At 35.3% G+C, this 22227-nt stretch overlaps 1 protein-coding gene across 1 annotated transcript in view; it reads left to right on the forward strand.

Moving 5' to 3' along the window:
- Positions 1-13543, forward strand: part of LOC123661120 (disheveled-associated activator of morphogenesis 1) — a 35209-nt gene extending 21666 nt beyond the window's left edge. The window contains exons 7-18 of the mRNA XM_045596115.1: positions 899-996; positions 1901-2050; positions 2698-2853; positions 3628-3702; positions 4570-4899; positions 6174-6313; positions 6763-6924; positions 7724-7903; positions 8695-8818; positions 9551-9796; positions 10729-10911; positions 11841-13543. Of these exons, the coding sequence (XP_045452071.1) occupies positions 899-996; positions 1901-2050; positions 2698-2853; positions 3628-3702; positions 4570-4899; positions 6174-6313; positions 6763-6924; positions 7724-7903; positions 8695-8818; positions 9551-9796; positions 10729-10911; positions 11841-12152 (2156 nt within the window). The 3' untranslated portion in view covers positions 12153-13543. The remainder of the gene's footprint in view (positions 1-898; positions 997-1900; positions 2051-2697; positions 2854-3627; positions 3703-4569; positions 4900-6173; positions 6314-6762; positions 6925-7723; positions 7904-8694; positions 8819-9550; positions 9797-10728; positions 10912-11840) is intronic.
- Positions 13544-22227: the final 8684 nt, after the last annotated feature.

A 22227-nucleotide genomic window follows, 5' to 3' on the forward strand; every position in this document is an offset into this window, starting at 1 on the left:
ATTGTAATAATATTTATCCATGCATTGGCATAGTACTAGCTTGTTTGTTGCTCGCAACTACCTTCGCTTTTCAGTTCTATAGGATCCGTAGCTTTTACAGTTAAAAGTAGCGTAATTTCTTTCCCAACTGATCATTGAGTTAGGAAACAACAGGATACATCCTGCTTAAAATCTAGAGCAGCCCATCTGGCAATACCTCAACCTTACAGAAGAACAGAGCTAAATAATACTGCTCTAGGTAGACTGTAGCTAGTAAGGTAGTCAGAGCTCCTGGGGAGTACCCCTGGGAAAAAAACGCTTGTTATGTTTCTGGTGTTGTAGGCGTCTATAGGCTACGGTACCTGATTACCATTAGGTGGGCCATACGCTTGTTTGTTGACCTAGATCTATATAATAAAAAACTTATCTCTTTGCCAAATCTTGTCCAGATCCGAGTAACCAGTCCAAATTTTCGTTTTTGTAATAGTAGTAACCCCCTATAATCCCCTTAATATTCCCAGACATCAATGGTTTTGGATAATGGAATAATATGTTTGAACAGTGGAGTACAACCTCCACTCGTAACACTGGCTACTGCGCGTAGAAGGTTACCCAGCAACCAGCTGCCATCCATCTACTAAAACTATCGCATTTTAATAGCATTTAATGGTTTATAAAATAAACAAAAACGAGTGTGTTCACCAATAGCCCTTCACAATAGGCCTGCACTGTGTCTTAGATATACGAAACGTAATTGGTTATGAGAGAAAGAGAGAAAGAAAATGTACGCATCTCTCTCTTGCTCCGTTCGCGTCGTCAGATCATACCTTTTGTAACACTTCCGTGACGCATTCAGCAGCTTACTCCCCAAGTCGTGAAGTCGTGAAGAAGTTTAAGTTCAGTAATATACTGTCGACAGTGGAGTACAACCCGCACTCGCAGCACTGGCTGCTGCTGGACCGCGTGGTGCAGCAGCTGGTGCTGCAGCAGCCGGCCGCCGGCAGCCGCGCCAGCAGCGCCCGCGACGGCGCCGCCGACAGCTGCTCCGACACCGCCAAGGTAGCACGGTTCAGCCCGCAACATCCCACTGCTGGGCATAGCCTTCTTTCTCGTGTGGGATAACGATCGGAGCTAATGCGCCACGCTGCTCCACTGAGGGTTGGCGGGTATATTCCTTACTTTGAGTAACAATCGCTATCGTTCGTGTTTATGATAACAACCGGGACCGACGAATTACCGTGACGGGGACAGACAACCAGACCGGAAAGAAATATAATTATGTGTAAACGCAAATATGCACTCCGAGCGGGATTCGAACACGCGACCGTTACTACATTACACAGTACCGGCGTCTACACAGCACACGCACCACACCAAATCGGTCGTTATGTACCCTGTGGATATATGCTGTAAATCATTTTTAGGAGCTCAATCATTGTTGAAAAGGTGATCTCAGATTTAAAAATAATTATTATCATTTAAAAAATTAAGTAGAAAAGAAAATACAAAAAGTGGAAACAACGGATTCATTAATATTTTTTTTAACTTAGTGTACACTATGCTCATAATTATGATGTATAAAAAAATGAATGTTAGAAAATAGGTTTCGTGTTTTTATTCGTAAAATTAGTAGGAATATGCTCTTGGTCTATCATTAAGATTATTATTTCATAAAATTAAATATATTACAGATATATTAAATTGTTTATTTACTAATAACCTTCTGCTTTATAATGTATTTTGGTATAGACTTCGTAAAACGAAATTTATTCAAGGGTTTTATTACATCCGAATTTTGCCGTTATTGATTGTCTTCCGAGTGAGAAGTCAAAGACATTAGTTTGGGGAAATGGTTCCATATAAGTCATTTGTAGAACAAATAAGATTTCGAATTTTATTAAATATAAAAACAATACTTTAGGTTTACGATCCAGACGTAGCTCCCTTAGAAATAAACGTTGGAGAGATTGTTCACTTGCTAGCCAAGGAAGAGGAACTAGTCGCCGCCAGAACTAAAGCTGAAAACTTGGAGAGAGAAAACGTTGATTTGGCCACCGAATTAGCTAAAAAGGTAAGAAATAATGCAGAATATTAAACTTTGTGAGCGATTCAATGGGACATTTACATTAGTAAAATCAGGTATATTAGCTTTGACTATAATTTAAACCTAATTAGACTATTAAATCTTCATACTAACGTATCTTGCAGAATACCTTAAAGTACTGGCGATAAAACAAAAGGTTTTATTGAATCGTTCCGAATGTTTTATACGATAATGGGTAGCGGTGCTAAATACCATGTAATGGGAAATCCATCGAGGCTGGGGATTTCATCCCATTCGCTACCATTAAAAGCCCGGGAGAAAGGTTTCATAAAGTTTTTATTATTGAGTCATATTGGAACTACGACCAAATTTCTGACTTTATTTTTGCTTCTAAAAAATATAGTCAAGGTCGTAGTTGTAAAATGACATAGTTGTCTCTGGCTGTCTCGAACTTAACATCACACACAAAACGAATACATCGGCTGTGAGCGACCTACATTTTATTTTGAATTGTCTAAAACTCGATACTCACGTTTTTTTCTGTTTAATTTACTAATAAATTCCTGATTACCGAATTTAAATTATAACACCCATCAAAATTGAAAAAGCTATCGCTCACAGCCATAACACAAACTAGAAGCTAACCCTCATCGCATGTGCTAACGGACTAACAGGAGAAGCAAGTGGACCAGCACACGCAAGAGAAGGAGGAGTTGGAGGGAGTTGTGTCGCGGCTGAAGGAGAGGCTGGAGAGGGAGACGGCCGCGCACATGGAGTGCGCGGAGCGGGCGCGCGCCGCCGCCTGCCGCGCGCACCAGCTGGAGCAGCAGGTAGCGCTGATACCCTCGCTCAGGGGATACGCTGGACGAACAGCTAAATAAATAGCTAAAAGTATTCTTTGACGGTTAGCAGGAAAGTGGACATAAGGTAGGTTTCCTGCTAACCGTCAAAGAATACTTGTAACAAATGGACACAACGATAAATAATGAAATAGCTAAAAGTTTTTTCAGCATTAGTTTGAAGGTCGTACAGGGGTCGTCCTTGAAGAATCTTAGTGGAGGTTTTAGAAATGTTCCATCTTTGATAGGTATTGGTATTTGGTGTACCGTTTCTGTCATTGGGACAATATTTATGTCAGGCAAATCTTAAGTAGTCAAAACACGGAAAGAAACTGGGAAAGCTCAATGATATGATATATTAGTGATTTGGCAGAATTTAGGAAAATGCTTGGTAATCATTATGAGATGAGAAAGGATTAATTTAAATGTTGTTTGTCTGAGTCTTGATTATTAAATTAATTTTCCTTTCAATGAATTTCAATAAGTAGGTTACATATCCATTGGTCTATTATTTATAATTTCTATCGTAGGCACTAAAATTAAAAACTTAATTCGGGTTATTGCGGTAACGCGAAATTGCTCACATTGTTTTTATCTGTCTTTTTTTAATAATATTTTGTTTGTATATAGGAAGTAAATTTTATTGTGGATATACAAAATTTATTAATGTGAAGTTACTTTTAAGGTACAGACAGGAAAAAACATGTTCAATATATTGTGTTTTCTAGGTTTACTTATAATAGTGTATGAATTTCTCGTTTACAGTTGAATCAAGAGCGAGTTGAACGAGCGAGATTTGAGAAACTAGTCAGCGAAGGTAGCATTCCTGATGATGCTAAGGTATCACCATTTTTTTAAATTTATCTAACTTTTTTAAAATTCTCTGAATGTTAGTTTTTTGACCAATCATAAGCCTTTAAGAGTACTGTGTATCGTAAGATATCAAAATGGAATAAATGGAAATAATCTTAACTTGTAGTAACAATTAAACAATAATATCCGAATTACTGCCCAAAAGCTCCCGGCGCTTACCAAAATGTGTGCAAATTAGTGATCGATAGTGAGATATCACCTTATCTTAATAGCTATTAGTAAAAATTTTACATAGTTGATAAAGATGAGTGGACTAGTGACGCTGTATTTTATGCCAGATATTACTATTTTTGTACTAAAACACAGTTGATATATTATTTTTCAAAAGAGTAACTGCGGAGTTTCTTGCCGATTCTTCTCTGCAGAATCTATATTCCGAATCGGTGGTAGCTTGATTATTTTTAAAAATTTTTAATTTGTAAATTGACGATTCGAAAGTGCTCATGGGGCCTATTTAAATAAAGATGTTTTTGATTTTGATTTTTTAAATAAGCTAGGTTCATTATGATTTTGACTGGCCCATTGACGCACTTTGCAGTGACTTCCCTTTATGCTTCGTGACTTATGGGTGTGATATTTGTGTATATTTATTATTATAGTATAATTCATATGTATTTTTCAAAAAAAAAAGTGTAGCTATACCTGCTGTTATCTATAACAAAAGCATTTAGTTGCTTACCTTAGGAACAGGCGACCGTGTGTGTGTTATAGATGTCAAAGAAAAAAAATTACAACCCGACGATAATTATACCAATTAAGCCGTAATAGTCTAGTTTTGTTACCACGAGTAAGAGTTTCATATTCGAATTAATTTATTCTCCTGTAAATCTATAGGTCAGCAATTTAAAGAGCGCAGTCATTGAGACCAGCAGCGCCCCCCCGCCGCCACCTCCCCCCTCACTGTGCCCTCCTCCCCCCGCGGCGCCCCTGCCTCCTCCTGCGCCTCTGGCACCCCCCGCACCCCTCGCCCCGGCACACCCCAGGCCTAAGAAGAACGTCCCCACCCCCGGTAACCCCCTGAAAAGCTTCAACTGGAGCAAGTTGCCGGACACGAAACTCCATGGAACCATCTGGCAGGAGCTGGACGACACCAAGTTGTACAACGCCATGGATCTACACGCGATCGACAAAATGTTCTGCGCTTATCAGAAAAACGGTGTTCAGGTAAGGCTTTTTTGTTAATCTGTAATTGTGTAGCGACATGCAAGCTAGTAGTCTATTCTTTTTGAAAAATAGTGACTCATCACTGTCCACTCTACTTAATGACGCTATTTGACTAATTAAATCGTAGTAAATTGGACGCCTGTCTGAAGCTGATATGAATACTTAATGGATAATATGAACACGGCGTTCTATTTTACTTTGATTGATAATGAGTTAAAAATCTTTAATCGCCGATGAGTCACTATTTTCTTAACATAGATAGACTTTATAGTAAAGGCCTGAGATAACCAAATTGATAAAAAATGTACATCTAGAAAAGGTGGTTAAGGATTCACTTAGTGCTAGCACTCCAAAAAACAACGAAATTTTTGAAGATTTTGGAACTTAAAGTATTATTTCTGATAATTAAAACTTGATGCTTTAGCCTGTAATATCCCACTACTGGGCATAGGCCTCTTTCCCCATGTAGAAGAAGGATCAAAGCTTAATCTACCACGCTGCTCCAATGCGTATTGGTGGATGGCTATCACGTGTACATGATAACAACCGGGACAGACGGCTTAAAGTGCTCCGAGGCACGGTGGGGAGACCCAAAAGGACTGCACAAACACCCAGACCACGGCAACCATCTATGTATATAGCCAATACAAATGTTTGTCATGTGCGGGACTCGAACCCACAACTGCCAAAGTAACAGTCACAAACCAGTGCTGTGACCGTTGCGTCAACGTGTCGTCTTTATTACAGTAACCTATTCTTAACTAACTTAAATATGAAATTTACATTTTCAGTATTATATTTGAAACGGCTAATGATTGCAAAAAAATCTGCATTCTTAGTTGACAATTGATAAATATTTACTGACTTTTAAATGACGTAGGGCACAAATTTCCTGCTCCAAATATGGAGCAGTTCGATGGGGATAGTACCTCGACCTTACAGAAGATCACATCTAAATAATACTGTTTTCAAGCAGTGTTGTGTTCCTGTTGGTGAGTAAGGTGACCAGAACTCTTGGGGGGAATTGGAGTAGGGTCGACAATGCGCTTGCGATGCTTCTGGTGTTGTAGACGTCTATTAGCTACGGTAAGCTACGGTAGTCGCTTATCATCAAGTGAGCTGTAAGCTTGTTTGCCGACCCAGTTATATAAAAAAATATACCGAATTAAACTCCTATCTTTCTTTCTTTTTATAAATATTACTGATATCAGTATGCTAAATATTTTTTTATATTTATGAATGGTTTAAATGTTGTTTTTTCTTCTAAATTTTAGAATGAAGGCTCAGTAGAAGACTTACGGCAACTAGGTTCTAAGCCACGCACCAAAATCCTCTCTGTGATCGACGGCCGTCGCGCGCAAAACTGCACCATATTGCTATCCAAACTAAAAATGAGTGATGAGGAGATTTGCCGGTGAGTCATATATTCAATAATTATATAATAAAGAAAAACTTCTAAAGCAATACTGAAGGTTAAATTGGTTGGGGAAAGAATTAAATCAATGGGCTTATTAAGTTGCATAGATAAGTTGACGATTGTGCATACATTGCGACGTATTCTAGAACATGTATATTATAGGTTAAATACAGAGATTTGACATTTTTGTTTAAAAATAGTATCGTTTATATTTATTTCATTCTGAAATTTGCTTTTTGAACATGGTAAACGGGAATAAAAATGTATGTGATAAAAGATTTCGATTAAAAATGTTTAAACCTGTATTTCATTGTTTTGAAATACAGGTTTAAACATTTTTAATCGAAATCATATTTTGAAAATTATCAACGCGGGTAGCACTGCGCAGGTGAACCAGTATATTATATGAACAAGAAATATCTATGTTTTTTTTATTATTATTTCAGAGCGATCCTACGTATGGATAGCGCAGAACAACTCCCCTTGGATATGGTGGAACAGCTCCTGAAGTTCACACCCAGTGCGGAGGAAGCTGCACTCCTGGAGGAGCATCAGGACGAGCTCGACAGTATGGCTCGAGCTGACCGGTTCCTCTATGAAATATCCAAGTAAGTCCTTTGATGGGAACCCAAATTCTTATATTAAACATCCATATATAACATGCCACTGCTGGGCAGAAGTCTCTTTCAGCAGCAGGATTGCGCTCCGCTGCGAGCTAGCGAATACATTCTTCACTATGAGTAACGATCGTTATCAGGTGTATACGATAGTAAACGGGAGCGACAGCTTAGCATGCTCTCCGAGGCACGCTAAGGAGACAAGGACAGACACGAGGACAGATATCCAAACCGGAAATAAATGTTTGTACAAAATACAAATATCTATCCTGAGCGGGAATCGAACCCATTGTTTAGGCACCTGTACAGCACACGCACCACTTAACCAGAGCGATATTGTTCACAACGACGATCAATATATAGGAGACGAACATTCCTATGATGCCGGCGTGCTGTAGCCTTGTATTTTAGGAGTAGTTTTTTATGCTTTAAAGGTGACAAATAAGCGTACGTTCTGCCTGATGGTAAACGGATACCGTAGCCTATGGACTGGACTATGCCCGCAAAACTCAGGAGCTTTAGCCACCGTAATTACCACAGGAAAACAGTACTATTACTATACTTGAGAGTCGTATTATTTACCTGTTATCTTCTATAAAGTTGTTCTACGATTTTATTTTTGTGTTACCCACACATTAGGAATTATAAACTGTCGGTCCGACACGGTCAGTCGTAGACGCGGGGTCGAACCCCGCTGGAGCGGTCAATTTTTGATATGATATTCAAAAATGTTTATAAAGTTGTTCTCCATTCGGTCTGATCCAAATTATAATATAACGTTATTTTCCAGGATCCCCCACTACTCCCAAAGGGTTCGAACGCTACTCTTCAAGAAGAAGTTCTCCGGAGCGATAACGGAAGCGAGCAGTCGAGCGTCCGTAGTTCTGAGAGCCGCCAGAGATATGACTAGGTCGAGGAGACTCCGAGCCCTTCTGGAGATAGTCCTTGCCTTAGGGAACTACATGAATCGGTCAGTTCCGTCGTACTACCGTTTGTGATGTTATTTGTCACATCCTATACTAATATTATAAAGTTGATGAATTTTTTTATACAACTTTGTCGCCAAACAGGCGTACAGCTCATCTGATGGTAAGCGATTACCGTGGGTTATAGAAGCTTTCAACGCCAGAAGCATCGCAAGTGCGTTTTGCCTAATATACTCCCAATCCCACCCGGTAGCTTTGACTATCTTACTCACCACAGGAACACAACACTGCTTGAAAGCAGTATTTTTAACTGTGATCTTCTGGAAGATTGAGCTACGTCCCCAGTCGGACTGCTCCAGATTTGAGCAGGGTATTTCCTTTTTTAGATTGTTTATTTGAAAGCTTTAATCTAAAGCACTAATAGGCTACACTTAATATTTTTGTACGTTTTTTGCTCAATTAGGTCGTGTCGAACCGTAGGGCACAGCTACTTTGTTAAAAGATGCTCGAAGTATGTCGTATTTTTGAATATGGACCATTTTTAGTTTGAAAATAGTCAATAAATAGGCTTCAGAAAATTTTATGTTTTAGTCAGTAGAAGTTGTGTCTCTTTGATGTAATGTCTCTGCAGTAAACCGCAGCGTTTATTAGTTCAAATTGTGAACTCCTTAAAATGTTTTATGTTTAAATAAGAAGTTTAAATTTCGAGCCCACTAAACATTTAACAACTGATTTTTATAAACATAAGAGTCCGATTAAATGCAAGTACATTTTTATTAAATACTTGTTGATTTTGATCATATTTGAATATTAATCGTTAATATTTGTCTAATAGTGGTGCGAGAGGAAACGCATCCGGCTTCCGACTATCGTCGCTAGGTAAGCTGGCGGATACGAAGTCTAGCGTGTCAAGAAACACAACGCTTTTGCACTATCTCGTTGAGCTGTTGGAGACACAGGTATGTTTTTATTATTAATAAATTACGATAAGATCAGATTAAGGATATTAAGAATTAAGAACCCTTGTAGGTGACGCCATCTACTCAACACCAATTTACTACTACTACTTGGCTATAAATGAAAGTATACGAAGCGGTAACTGCAGATGGCCAAGAGCTTAGAAAATATAGTTATTTTTTATCACGACTTATTTTTATACAACTCGTTCGGCAAACAAGCGTAATGCTCACGTAATGTTAAGCGATTACCGTCGCCTATAGACGCCTGCGACATCAGAGACATTTCAAGCGCCTTGTCGATCCTACTCCTAAACTCCAGGAGCTCTTGACGCCTTACTCACCACAGGAACACAAAACCACTTGTATTATTTTGTGTGATCTTTTGCAAGGTCGAGGTACTTCCCTAGTCGGGCTGCTCTAGATTTTGAGAAGGATATATCCTCCTGTACCCTACCTTAGGTCTCGGTTAAGAAAAGACCATATATTTTAACTTGTAGTGGCAAAAACTTGAGATTGTAACGCGACGCTCGTAGGTTCGATCCAAGTGCGGACTTTTTTTTCTAGCAACACTACTTGAGAACAGTGTTATTTAGCTGTGATTCTATGTACAGTCAAGGTGCTTCCACAATAGGGTTGCTCAAGATTTTAAACAGGATATTTTCTGCTGTGCTCTACCTAAGTTCAAAGTGTAATATATAAAGAACATATGCCCGAAGATCCAGTTGGTTTCAGTTCAAAGACGTGCTACTGCTGGAGGAGGATTTGCCTCACGTACGTGCAGCGGCCAAGGTGTGTGTGGAACAGCTGGAAAAGGACGTGAGTTCGCTACGGGCAGGTCTGCGTGAAGTAGCGAGGGAGCTGGACTACCACGCCTCGCTGCCCGCGCCCGCCCAGCCGCACGACGCCTTCGTCCCCGTCATGCGGGACTTCCACGCCCACGCCGTGTGCTCCTTCACCCAGCTCGAGGACCTGTTCCAGGTTCGTACCAGAGCGGAAGCTCATTTACACGCTGAATCAGGTATATAACGTACTAGCTTCTGCGCGCGACTTCGTCCGCGTGGAACAGAGGCGCGCGTAATACTTGATCAGTATTTTGTTGCGATGTTATTTTAAAATTGCGATATCTCCTGAGATACTCATTAAAATCGAATTATGTAGAAGGCTATTTTGTACTAAAAGGCTATTTTGCACTAAATTAAATACTTGTGATAAATACTTGTGATAAATAACGTATTTATTTAGATAAGAATTAATATCATGTTTAAAAAAAAAACATCTTCGCAAATAATGCATTATTTTAGAACAAACTTGGTTAGTATAAAAAAGGTTATAGTGAGCCAACCTTAAAAGATAGATATATGCTGTCGCGGACTTTATTTAGAACTTTTAAAGGGGATCAATTCTTTTATAAATGATTTTTGCGAAACTTTAACTGTTTTCACAGCGCACGCAGTAAAAGCTCTCAAAAGGAAAAAAGAACCCCCTATTTTGAAACATTCTTCATTGATGTTCTGCTTCTTTTGGTCTTAGCGTTATGATATATAGCCTATAACCTTCCTCGATAAATGGACTACACTAAAATAATTTTTCAATTCGGATCAGTAGTTTTTAAAATTAGCGCGTTTAAATAAACAAACAAACTCTTCACTTTTGTAATATTAGTATAGATATATGTAGATATAAAAAATTACATAAAGTTTTGATTAGCCCGTTGGTGCAATTTGCAGTGCCTTGCTATCTGTACTGCGGGTTGGAGTCTGGGTGTAATATTTGTATTTATATATGTATTGTTTCTATCTAAATATGCATATATATATTTAGTCGCAACAGTCGGCTGTTACCTGTACACAAGCATTAAGTTGCTCACCATAGGAACGGACGTATCTAAATGTTTCTCGCGCCGCAAACAGGACATGAAGAGCCGCCTGGAGGCGTGCGCGGCTGCGTTCGGCGAGGAGGCGAGCGCGTCGCCCGAGCAGCTGTTCGGCGCGCTGGACGCCTTCCTGGCGCAGCTGGCGGAGGCGCGCGCCGACTGCGACGCGGCGCGCCGCCGCCGCCACGACGAGCTGCGCCGCACGCGCCACGAGCTGGAGGTGCGCGATCATAATACTTAATGATAATAATACTTCATGATAATAATACTTCATGATAATAATACTTAATGATAATAATACTTCATGATAATAATACTTAATGATAATAATACTTAATAATAATAATACTTAATGATAATAATACTTAATAATAATAATACTTAATGATAATAATACTTAATGATAATAATACTTCATGATAATAATAATAATATTTTCGATATACTTTAACGGATCGATTCGGCAGTTTTTTTTTTTAAAGTTTACCATTATTTTCTAGAAATTTCTTATGAAATGATGAACCGAGATAATATCTAGGACAGAACAACGTCTGTCAGGCTAACTAGTTTAAAATAAATTTTTTGGGAGGGAAATCGCTTCTCCTTAGTACAAGATAGCTCAGCTACCTAGCTAGGAGAAGTAGAGATCATAATAGTAATTGCTTTCAAATTACACCTAGAAACTGATTGTTCCTTTTTTGTCACTTGTTACTTGAATATGTTGTGTAAATACGGAAATAAATAAATAAAAAAATAAAATACTTAAATATAAATAAACGCAACACACTTGACGAACCCGCAAAAATTTATTTCTTTGTCGAGGGTCCAGAAACACACAAAATACAAGCACGATAGCTCAGATTATGGCAAAAAATATATGCCTATATAAATATTTGCCATGAACGTAGATCGAATCCGAGATATATTTATACTATAAATAAAAAAAATTTGAAATTAATCTTAATATTAAAAAGAGAAATAATTTAAAAGTTGATGTGAAAGGTAGAAGTAATATTTGTCCAGTTACTTTGTATAGATAAAATGATGAATCATGATAATTGTTAAAATAAAATTATGCAAGTAGGTACATAATTAAGTAAAAAATGTCTTTTTGGGAGTTATTATTAATATATCCTTTAAATTCTACAGCTCAAGAAACGCACGATGGAAAGGAAACAAGGCTCGAGTCTGTTAAGCTCGGTTGGTAAATCTCTCGGGAAAACCAATGGAACATCAGATTGCAACGGTCACTCCGGAGATAATTCCAGAGATGGCACCCTGACGAATGGACAAAAAGGAGAATTCGACGACCTCATCTCGGCTTTGAGAACCGGTGACGTATTCGGAGATGACGTGGCCAAGTTCAAGAGATCAAGAAAAGCAGCTAAAGGTCACAAAGGACGCGATTCACCGCCGAGAGCAGTTTGCAGGGAAGATTCCAGAGAACGGCAGAAGAACTGAGCTTATTGGAGTTTATTTAAAAATTGGAATTAATAAAAATGGTTTCCTGGTTTATTTGGAACATAAGCGTTTTAAGTGATATTTTCCAGTGTTGGATGGTAGGTTAGTATAAAATAATCGAGTCACAAATAAACGTTTTCGATTTAGAGAAGTAGTAGATTGTGCCAATATTTGGTTTCTTTATGAGTTCGCATGGTTTTGAAAAGGCCCATAGACAATTTAACATCAGTAGGTCTTTTTTTTAATGTATGATCCGTTTTTATAGTCTTTAAGCTTAATGGTGGTTAAGGAGATTGTTAAGGTTATGCTTGTATATCAGCATATATTCCACGTGTATAAAAATATTACGGTATTAGCTTATAAAGAAATCTGATATTAGGATTGTTAATGTAACGTAACCAATAAAGTATATCCGGCTTTTTGAGTTAACAAAGATTTTGATACAATTTATTTTGAATGGGATAGATCTGGACTTTTTGAGGAGTTGTTTAATAAAATGGGACGACGAATACGATGGAAAAATTGAAATTTTATTCGAGTAAATATTAAGACTGCATGATATTCCTTAATTTAGACGTATAGTGAGTCATTTGGTAGGTTAATTTTTGAAAACGTACCAATTTTTGACGAATACAAATAATTTACACGGTTTTTTCGATTTAAAAACATATCGCACATAATCGCAAATATAAATCGGTTTGACTTTTGAAAATTGTTGATTTCGAAAAAGAAAAATATCTTTGGACTAGTGGTCTGTACATTATATTAAAAACCAGAGATAAACTATTATGTAATTTAATATTATGGATTATTTATAATGATCCATTAGAATATTCAAATTTAGTTGACATCTGCCCTAAGCTTATGGCACAAATAAAAATATTGTTTCTTAAAAACGTTACAAGTTACATTGGTAATAAATTTAAACTGAACATAGTAAGGTATTATTATTGGCATTTGACTTCAACTATTTTACCTATAAAAACCGATCTACAAATGCGACCCAATCAATATATTAGTAAGAATTTACATTGTAAGGTTTTGAAATAGAGTGAATACTTTCAAAAATATTTTTAAGCTGACTGGTCAATTAGGTACGCTTTTGTGGGTCGGTTTCTTTGTAACAACACACTGCAGATTTACGCACTTGGAATTTGATTAATGATAATAAAATGTATTCAGGATTTTTTTATAGAAACAAAAATCGACAATGTGTTGAACGCTTTTCGGCATGAAATGTTGGAATTGTCATAGATATCGCAGTCATACGAACCATAGACTAGGAATTGATTATCTATGCCTAAATAATCGGCGTAACTTTTGAATATCTATTGTAGTATAATTGTATGCCATATTTGGAATTTTCGAGAAATATACATTTTGTAATTTTACACGTTTCTTATTAATTCGATCTGATTTCATGTTAGTGTTTTAATTTTAATAAAAGAGATTCGTAAATTTTAATTTATGTACCGATTGAATAGTTAAACAATAATGTAAATATTAATTTTAATTTCATGCAATCTGTTACCGTAATGAGATGGTTTTTTTTTTAAAATAATTTATTCAATCAAGTACCTATAGAAGTTTGTCATATTATGTAAATTTTATTGTTTTGTTCAGTATTGCTTAAGCCTATAGTATATTATATTATCATACCTTAATAGTAAATATTTAAATAAACCCTTGAAACTATTACGTGTTTTACTTTTTTCTTCCTTTAAAAAAGAGATATTTTTTTCTCTGGCAACAGTACTTTACCACAGTAATGCAACCTTACTAGAGAACAGTAGGTATTACTTGGCTGTAATCTTCAATAACGTTCCAGTCCGGCTGCGGCAAATTTTACACGTGACCATTTTTTGTCAGTAAATATTTATAATCGTATAATAAGTAAAACATAAAGTATACGTCAATCTTAATTTTTCATACAAAAAAGAACAAAGTACCGCGCCTTAGCTACTATGTACTATTTTAAACAATTATATTTTGACGATAGAGGCGTTCCTTTCTAAGTAGGGATATATTATGTTGATGTATAAAAGATCTTTGGCAATTAATTTGTGTGAAAATATACCATTGATATTTTTCATATTGCAGATTCGTCTCTTTCCTAATTTATGTAAATTAATTTCATAATTCATTAATAAACGGGTGGATGAGCTTATTATAATTATTTAAAGGAAAATAAACAAATAACCGTGATTTAATTTAAAGATCGACATGTGTTATTTTTGTTTGTTATAACAATATTTAACGATCTACACGTACATTATTATAATTATATTCGTCTCATATCTACGAAATGGGTTTATTTTATGAAATAATATAATTTGAATTTGAAGAATTCGCTTAACATTTAATGGATCTTCATTATAGAAATCTTATGAATACTTATGTAAATTCTCCTGTGTAATATTTTGACATTGACCTTGAGAATTTTTTCATGTTTTTCATAAAGGAGTCCCAGAATAGTTACTCTACGATATCATTATTTGGAATCAATACTAAATTCAGATTAAATTCATTTGAGGTACGCGCCTCTTTACTGTGGTACAAGCTCTTAGAAAGCATCCAAAAAGTCCTTCCCTTGTTTCTTTCAAATGTAAATTAAAGGAGCACTTTATTTCATAAGTCAATTTACAATCGTCTATTTAGTGAATATGTAAGTACCTATATAATTATCGATTATGTTATGTTCATGTGTGTGTATGTGTATGTATTATATTACAGTTTTTTAGCTATTTTGTACGCTCATGACCATTGGTTGATTGGATAAGATCTTTTTTAGGGAAAAATCTACCTTTGGCATTAACCATATTAATTTTCTTTATATTCTTTTTTTTAGTACACATCACTTCAGCCTATCACAGTCCACTGCTGGACTTAGACCTTCCCAAGTTCGCGCCAGACATTATTGCGTGAACTCATATGAGTTGGTGACCGCAGGGCTGGCTTTGTCACACCAAAGACGCTGCTGCCCGTCTTCGGCCTGTGTATTTTAAAGCCAGCAGTTGGATGGGGATATGGGTAAACTGGTAGAGATCTCTTTTAGAGATAGTTTCACTCTTGCCAACTTCCATTGTACAAATATTTTTGTATGGACTTTTAAGTGCAATAAAGAATATATATAAGATATAGACTTAAGTACAGGCATTTATTATTATTTATTAAAAAGTAAAAGTGGTACAAATCGAGTTGGCCGCGACGTAAAATCATGCTAAGTAACGTAGTATCATATCAAATATTCGTTTAAAAGTTTTTTCTTCAATATGGTGATGCCTAATCGTATTGTTCCAAAAAAATTCCTCTTTTGTTATTCACTCAGTACAGGTGCCATTGTTGCAAGTGTCGTTTTAATAGTAAGTGATTATGTTTTCTAGATAAGTAAGCACCATTAGCCATAAACATGATATCAATCTTATTGCTTGATCAATAAGAATTTAATTATATTCTGCACATTTCGCCAATATCATGTACCGATTGTCTCCCTTATGTGCTCACAACATAATTTCAAAGTATATTTTATTGGAGCTGGAACTATGTAATTTATGAAGACAAAGACGCACGTAACTGAAATGGCATAAAGAAAACAGAAGATTTCATGCCAGACGCTTATTAACAAACCCAAAATATTTTTATTTAAATGGAGACAATCAATGCCAACTCATATATAGATCACGCTGAATAGTTCCTTAGCGCTACTGTCAGTCAGTAGCATTAATAATAAGAACTATCTAGTGGAGAAATTTCGCACTGTAATTTGACCACAAAATCATATAATTCTTTGTATCACATGACTATTATTATAAGTTACGTTATTTATGTTTACGCTTTAGCCTTTAACATCCCACTGCTGGGCATAGGCCTCTTTTTACATGTAGAAGAAGGATCAGAGACCACGCTGCTCCAATGCGGGTTAGCGGATATATTCCCATGAGTTCGCCATAAGGTGTATATGATAACAATCGGAACCGACGGATTAACGTGCTCTCCGAGGCACTGTGGGGAGACCCACAAAGACTACACAAACACCCAGACAACGAAAAACATCTGTATGGCCAATACAAATGTTTGTCATGTGCGCGGGGATCGAAGTTGATCGAACCTGCAACCGCTAGCACAATAGCCACAAACCAGCTTAGTGCTGTGACCGTTGCGCCAACGCGTTGTTAAGTTACATTATATGAATGCGAAATTCTTAAAAAATACTGCTAATGAATAATAACAGTGAGTAACTCGTTTAAGCTAATTTGAATAAAATCCTTTTGCGGAAGTGCTCCTCCAATAACAACATTCATATTAACACAAAGCTTTTTCTCTGGCCGTGTTTTGACAGTTGTTGAAATTTCAATTTTAAATCAACTTTGTAGTGTATACCAATGAATGAATAATTGTGTTTGCTCGCAAACGAAAAAAAAACCGACTTCAATTACATCGACGAGTAATACAACGTAGATCGACGAAAAAATAGTCAAGTAACGCGTTATCAAAGATTATTCAAAAAGTAGTTATCAGATCTCAATAATATTTATATGTGACCACATGATAAACATCAGCTTTCGATTAAATTAAAAATTATCAAAATCGGTACACCCAGTAAAAAGTTATTACGTATTTTCGAGAGTTTCCCTCGATTTCTCTAGGATCCCATCATCAGATCCTGGTTTCCTTATCATGGTACCAAACTAGGGATATTACCTTTCCAACAAAAAAAGAATTATCAAAATCGGTACACCCAGTAAAAAGTTATTACGGATTTTCGAGAGTTTCCCTCGATTTCTTTAGGATCGCATCATCAGATCATGGTTTCCTTATCATGGTACTAAACTAGGGATATCCCCTTTCCAACAAAAAAAGAATTATCAAAATCGGTACATCCAGTAGAAAGTTATGCGGTATAAAACAACGTAGATCGACGAAAAAAGCGTCAAGTAAAAACGCATTATTAGATATAACTCGAAAAGTTATTGTTAGATCTCAAATTTAAATGTGACCAAATGACACACACTACCTTTCGATTAAAAGAAAATTTGTCGAAATCGCTCCACTCAGTCAAAAGTTCTGAAGTAACATACATAAAAAAAAATACAGTCGAATTGAAAACCTCCTCCTTTTTTGGAAGTCGGTTAAAAACTAAAAGGGGTCAAAAGCGAGTGGAGTCCAATATAATAGATGTGATGATAGATAAACTATATGTTACTTAAAAATTGTTGCTAGTTCAGCTAGCGTGTTATTTAATCTGAATTTTTTATTGCAATACTGTTAGTTGACTCGTGTTTACAGATGAACCAAAACCACTCGGAAGTTATCTTTGTAAGTACAGTTCTGGTGACCTTTGCACGTGATATGCAATTATTCAATTTTACCCAAATTTATCATTTCATAGAATCATTATTACGTACGGTTACCGATATTTTGATAATGATTTTACTATTTCTTTGAAATTTATTTTCTTTTTCATTCATATTCATAGTAGTCCGTTTTGCCATCCCTCGGTCCTTTGCAGGAATGTGTCCTTAGAACTGTAATATGAAGATACTAAACTTTATAGCTGAATACGTATTATTATATTCATGTACAATATAAAGTACAATTTAAATGTTATTGAAGGAGACTACTGTGTGAAGTATAGATTAAAAACGTTATTTTCGTCGTAGAATTCGTACTGAATTTAACGTTTTCTGTTGAATTATTCATACATTTAATGGAAACAATATTTTATTATATTAAATATTATAAGTAGTAGGTAAGATTAATAATATTCCATTGATTTTTGTCACTGAAAATTAAATTTGTGATGAAAACGTAATCACAGCTTATCTTATTATATACTATTAAACGAGCAATTCTTGTATATATATAATTTGAATCTCGGAAACGACTCCAACGATTTTCATGAAATTTAGTATGCAGGGAATTTCGGGGGAGATAAATAAATCTCGCTAGGATTTATTTTTAGGAAATGTCGTTCTATCCCTGTTTTAAGCCAATGAAAAAATATCGTTAGAATAAGAAGGTAAATTTTGCAACTGTTAGTAAAGTTGTAATAGCTCAGGTGGGAAATCGACTGGTCGCGATCGAAAGGACCATGGTTAAAATCCTCCGTCGATTATTATTTGTTTCTTTTTTTCTAATTGCACTCGTTATTTTTTATTTAATAATGTATGTAAAATTGAAAAATATTATTCATATTTTATCATTATTATTTTTTAATTATTTTTTGATTTTTGATTTTTTATATTTATTTATATTTTTTTATAATTGTCGGTAAAAAAAATATTCATATTTTATAAATAATGATTTCCAAGACACGAATAGTAGTAGTTCCTTTGTTTTAAACTCCCCTCAAAATTCTTTGTGACGAACTTTAGTGTAAAAGTTACATAAAGTTTTGTTCAATATTGTAAGAGTCCCATTGGGTAAGATCCTCACTCTTACAAAAGGTTACAGTCAAATAATACTGCTCTGAAGCTATTAAATATTTTTGTTGTGAATAAGGTAGCCATAACTTCTTCTCGGCAACGCGCTTGAGATGCTACTGGTATTGCAGGCGTCTATACACTACGGTAACCGCTTGTTTGCCATCCTAGTGAAAAATACTATTAATAAATTATTTTGCTCCAACATTTTGTACCATACATGTATAGACAATAGTTGGTACAATTCACTGAAAGATCTCACACTTTACTTAACATTATATGCCACTACTCTTCTGTAACGACTCAATACTGTTACTGTACTGTACTCGAATAAAAGTACTAAGATTGGTTAGGAGAAAATTAATATAGCACTGAGAAAATATTTTGTTAATTACATTTTTAATGTATCGAATAGCAATTGGTTTAATGTTATATCTGTTAATGAATAATTATAGTTAAGTAAATATGTGTCAAACAAAATATTATGTTGAAGATAGACAGTGTGCGTTACATTGTTCTCAATTTTTACTGTTGTCATTGGACGAGAGATACAGACTCGGCCTACTTTAAGCGTTAGTGAGCCAAATAAAAAAAATAAATAATATTATTATTACTAAAACGGCACTAAAAAAATTTTTTTTTCAGTGTGTTACCCTGATATGCGCCATTGCTCTAATAGTCCAGGTTATGTTAATGAAAGAATGCGTGAATTGCACTCGATATGTGTGGGGAAATGCTTATGGTTTTAGTGTTACAGGAGTCATATACTGCTTTATTATGCTCGCCATGCACGCTTGTGTTTTATGGGGAATTAAAGAGGTTTGTGCATATATATTAAAGTATTTCTTATACTGTTATTTATAACAATAGGATATTTTTTGGTTATTTAAATGAGCTCAGCTCAAACATTATGACATTGTTACTAATGAGTAAAGCTGTGTAGTTTCTACTTCGGACGAAAAGCATTTTGTTATATTAAATCAGAAGTAGGCCATATCGTAAGGACGCCATATATTTTACTCTAATGAAATAAGGCAAAAAGTTTACAACAGATGTTAGAAAACAACGAAACACAAAATCGTAATAAAAGTAAATACCTATTTCATATTTTTACAAGAAAGTGTTATTAAGCTCGGACATATTTTTTGCTTGAAAGAGCTTCAGATGTGTGGTAAAAGACTGATATTTTTTCAAGGATAATTGTCTCAACAGGAAAAACATGTTGATGTACAATGTACATGTTTCTGACAATCATCAGACAAATAAGGTTTTCAGCATGATGATTACATTCACCTTTGAGTATATATAACACAGTAATTGTGTTTGCTCGTAATAAGTAATACAATATGCATTATCTGTCTCAACGTCTAAGGGATAACACAGTTCCACCACCGGTTCCACCTTGGAACTTAAAAAGCCGACCGATGGTGGGATACCTAACCAACTGCTATGTGATGAGTCTCAACGTTAGATCTTACTCAAATTTAAATCTAAAAAGGATTATCACTAAAAAATACGTTTGAATTGAAAGGCTAATCGGCTAAGATCTAGACTAGGAAAAACCGAATTATGGGGTTTTTGGGTGTGGAGGGCGGAGGGTGTAGGGGAATCTATACAAGATAACACTGCCACACTTCAAAACCCCATGGTTATGGAGATATCTATGGTTAAAGTTTTGAGCTTAGAGGAAGAATTTAAAGCTATTATAATACCTTTGAGCTCCGCGTATGACTTCACCTTAGCTCTGGCGCTGCGGACAGTGCAATCCAAGCGCCGTTTCACAACTTTATAAGTTATTTTCGAACAGGAGTACGTAAAGTAACGTACGTAAGTAATAAAAATAAAATATATTTAATAAAAAAAAAAACATAACATGAAACAAGGCTGTATGGTCTTAGACCTTTGCCTTTACAGTTATTTAAACAAAAACAATGAATTTATGGTTACATTGTTTTGGAGCGAAACGATAAGTGGCCTGTCATTTTTTATTAAAACATCTATTTCTCAGTTGTTAAACATTAGTTGTATCGTTTGTTAATAAAACCGTGTGAAAACGTAAAATTAACGTGTGGAATGTTAAAATCAAGTGTGAAATGTGAAAATAACATGTGAAAACTATGGAACGGAGCATGAGTAACGTAAGTTGTATCGTTTGTTGAGTCTGAGTTCTTGGAGTCGAAATTGTTTTTATTTTGAAAATAACTTATAAAACGTGAAAATAACGTGTAAAATGTGAAAATAGCGTGTGAAATGTGAAAAAACGCGTGTGAATTGTGAAAATAAAGTGTGAAAGCTACGAAATTCTTCTTCTAACCTCAAAACTTTAACCATGGATATCTCCATAACCATGGGGTTTTGAAGTGTGACAGTGGTACCAGGGGGTAGCGTTCCCCCCCTCCCCCCCTTCCCCCCACGGTCCCGAAATTCAGTTTTTCCTAATCTAAAGCTTTACCGGCTAATATTTTTTAGGTCTAGACTAGCTATCTTTTAACCCTGATTTGTTATTTATTTTATTAGCTTGTCGATTCAGATTCACATCTCACTGAGTTGTTTAGTAGAACAGTATTCGTGTAATCATATTTTATTTACTTTATTTAAAAAAAAAGTATACGTACAAAATTATTTATATATTTGTCATTGAGACTCACGTATAATGGGTTGATAGTTATATATTTGCTAATAATGATTCAATTTGTAATGATTTCCAGAGAAAAGCAGCCGTTCTCCTATCATGGGTAGTTGTGTCAGCTATGTGGTTGTCGCAAACACTCTTCCTACTAATAACGTTAATATGCATACACAGTTCTGATGCTAATTTCATAACTTGGATACTCTGTCTCGTCTTTGGGTTAATTGCTATTGGTAAGTAATTTAACGGGACTTAGCGCGAATATCACTTTCAAACTTTCGATATGTTGGCCACGTTGCAGACGCGATGGTCACAGATGTCTCAAATTACTGTAAAAGTAAAGGTATGAACAGTTCCATGAATGTTTAAAAAATTACTTATAAGTAATTGTGTTAGTTATGTTATATTTTTTTCTAGTACTTTTTTTTTCATTATTTTTCGACCGAGTAGCGATAAATGAGCCAACTCTATGAGAAACGATAGCTGTGGTAAGAAAACGTTTGATACAATTTGAGACAAAGAGAATTAAGTAGAAAAAAGCCAAACAAAATCGCGAGTATGACTAAATAATGTGTCTTGTTAATATGACTTGGTTCTATTCTTTTTATAAGTAATGTTATAAAGCTAATAATTGTATTTGCTCGACAATAAATTTACGTTGGTAGTCAAAAAATAAGAATAAATTGAATACGTATTATTTCGACCATATGGAAAAATTTCGTTTAAAGAAAAGTTTCAACAAAATCGGTTTACTCAATTAAAATTATGAAGTAGGTAACACATGTAAAAAAAATACAATCGAGTTGAGACTCTCCTCCTTTTATGAATTCGGTTAATATATGTAAGTTCTACATTGTTTTTTTTATTTACATAATTTTATGATACCGTTACATTATTCAATCGTGAATTAACGTAAATTACTAAGTATCTATTGTTATTATTTTTCGTTTATTTATGTGATTGGGTTTTGTCTGGAAGAAATGGCTTATTAGCTATCTATGAAAATAAATAAATTAATAAATAA

Source organism: Melitaea cinxia, chromosome 16, assembly GCF_905220565.1.
Source record: "Melitaea cinxia chromosome 16, ilMelCinx1.1, whole genome shotgun sequence".
Classification (NCBI taxonomy): Eukaryota; Metazoa; Arthropoda; class Insecta; order Lepidoptera; family Nymphalidae; genus Melitaea; species Melitaea cinxia.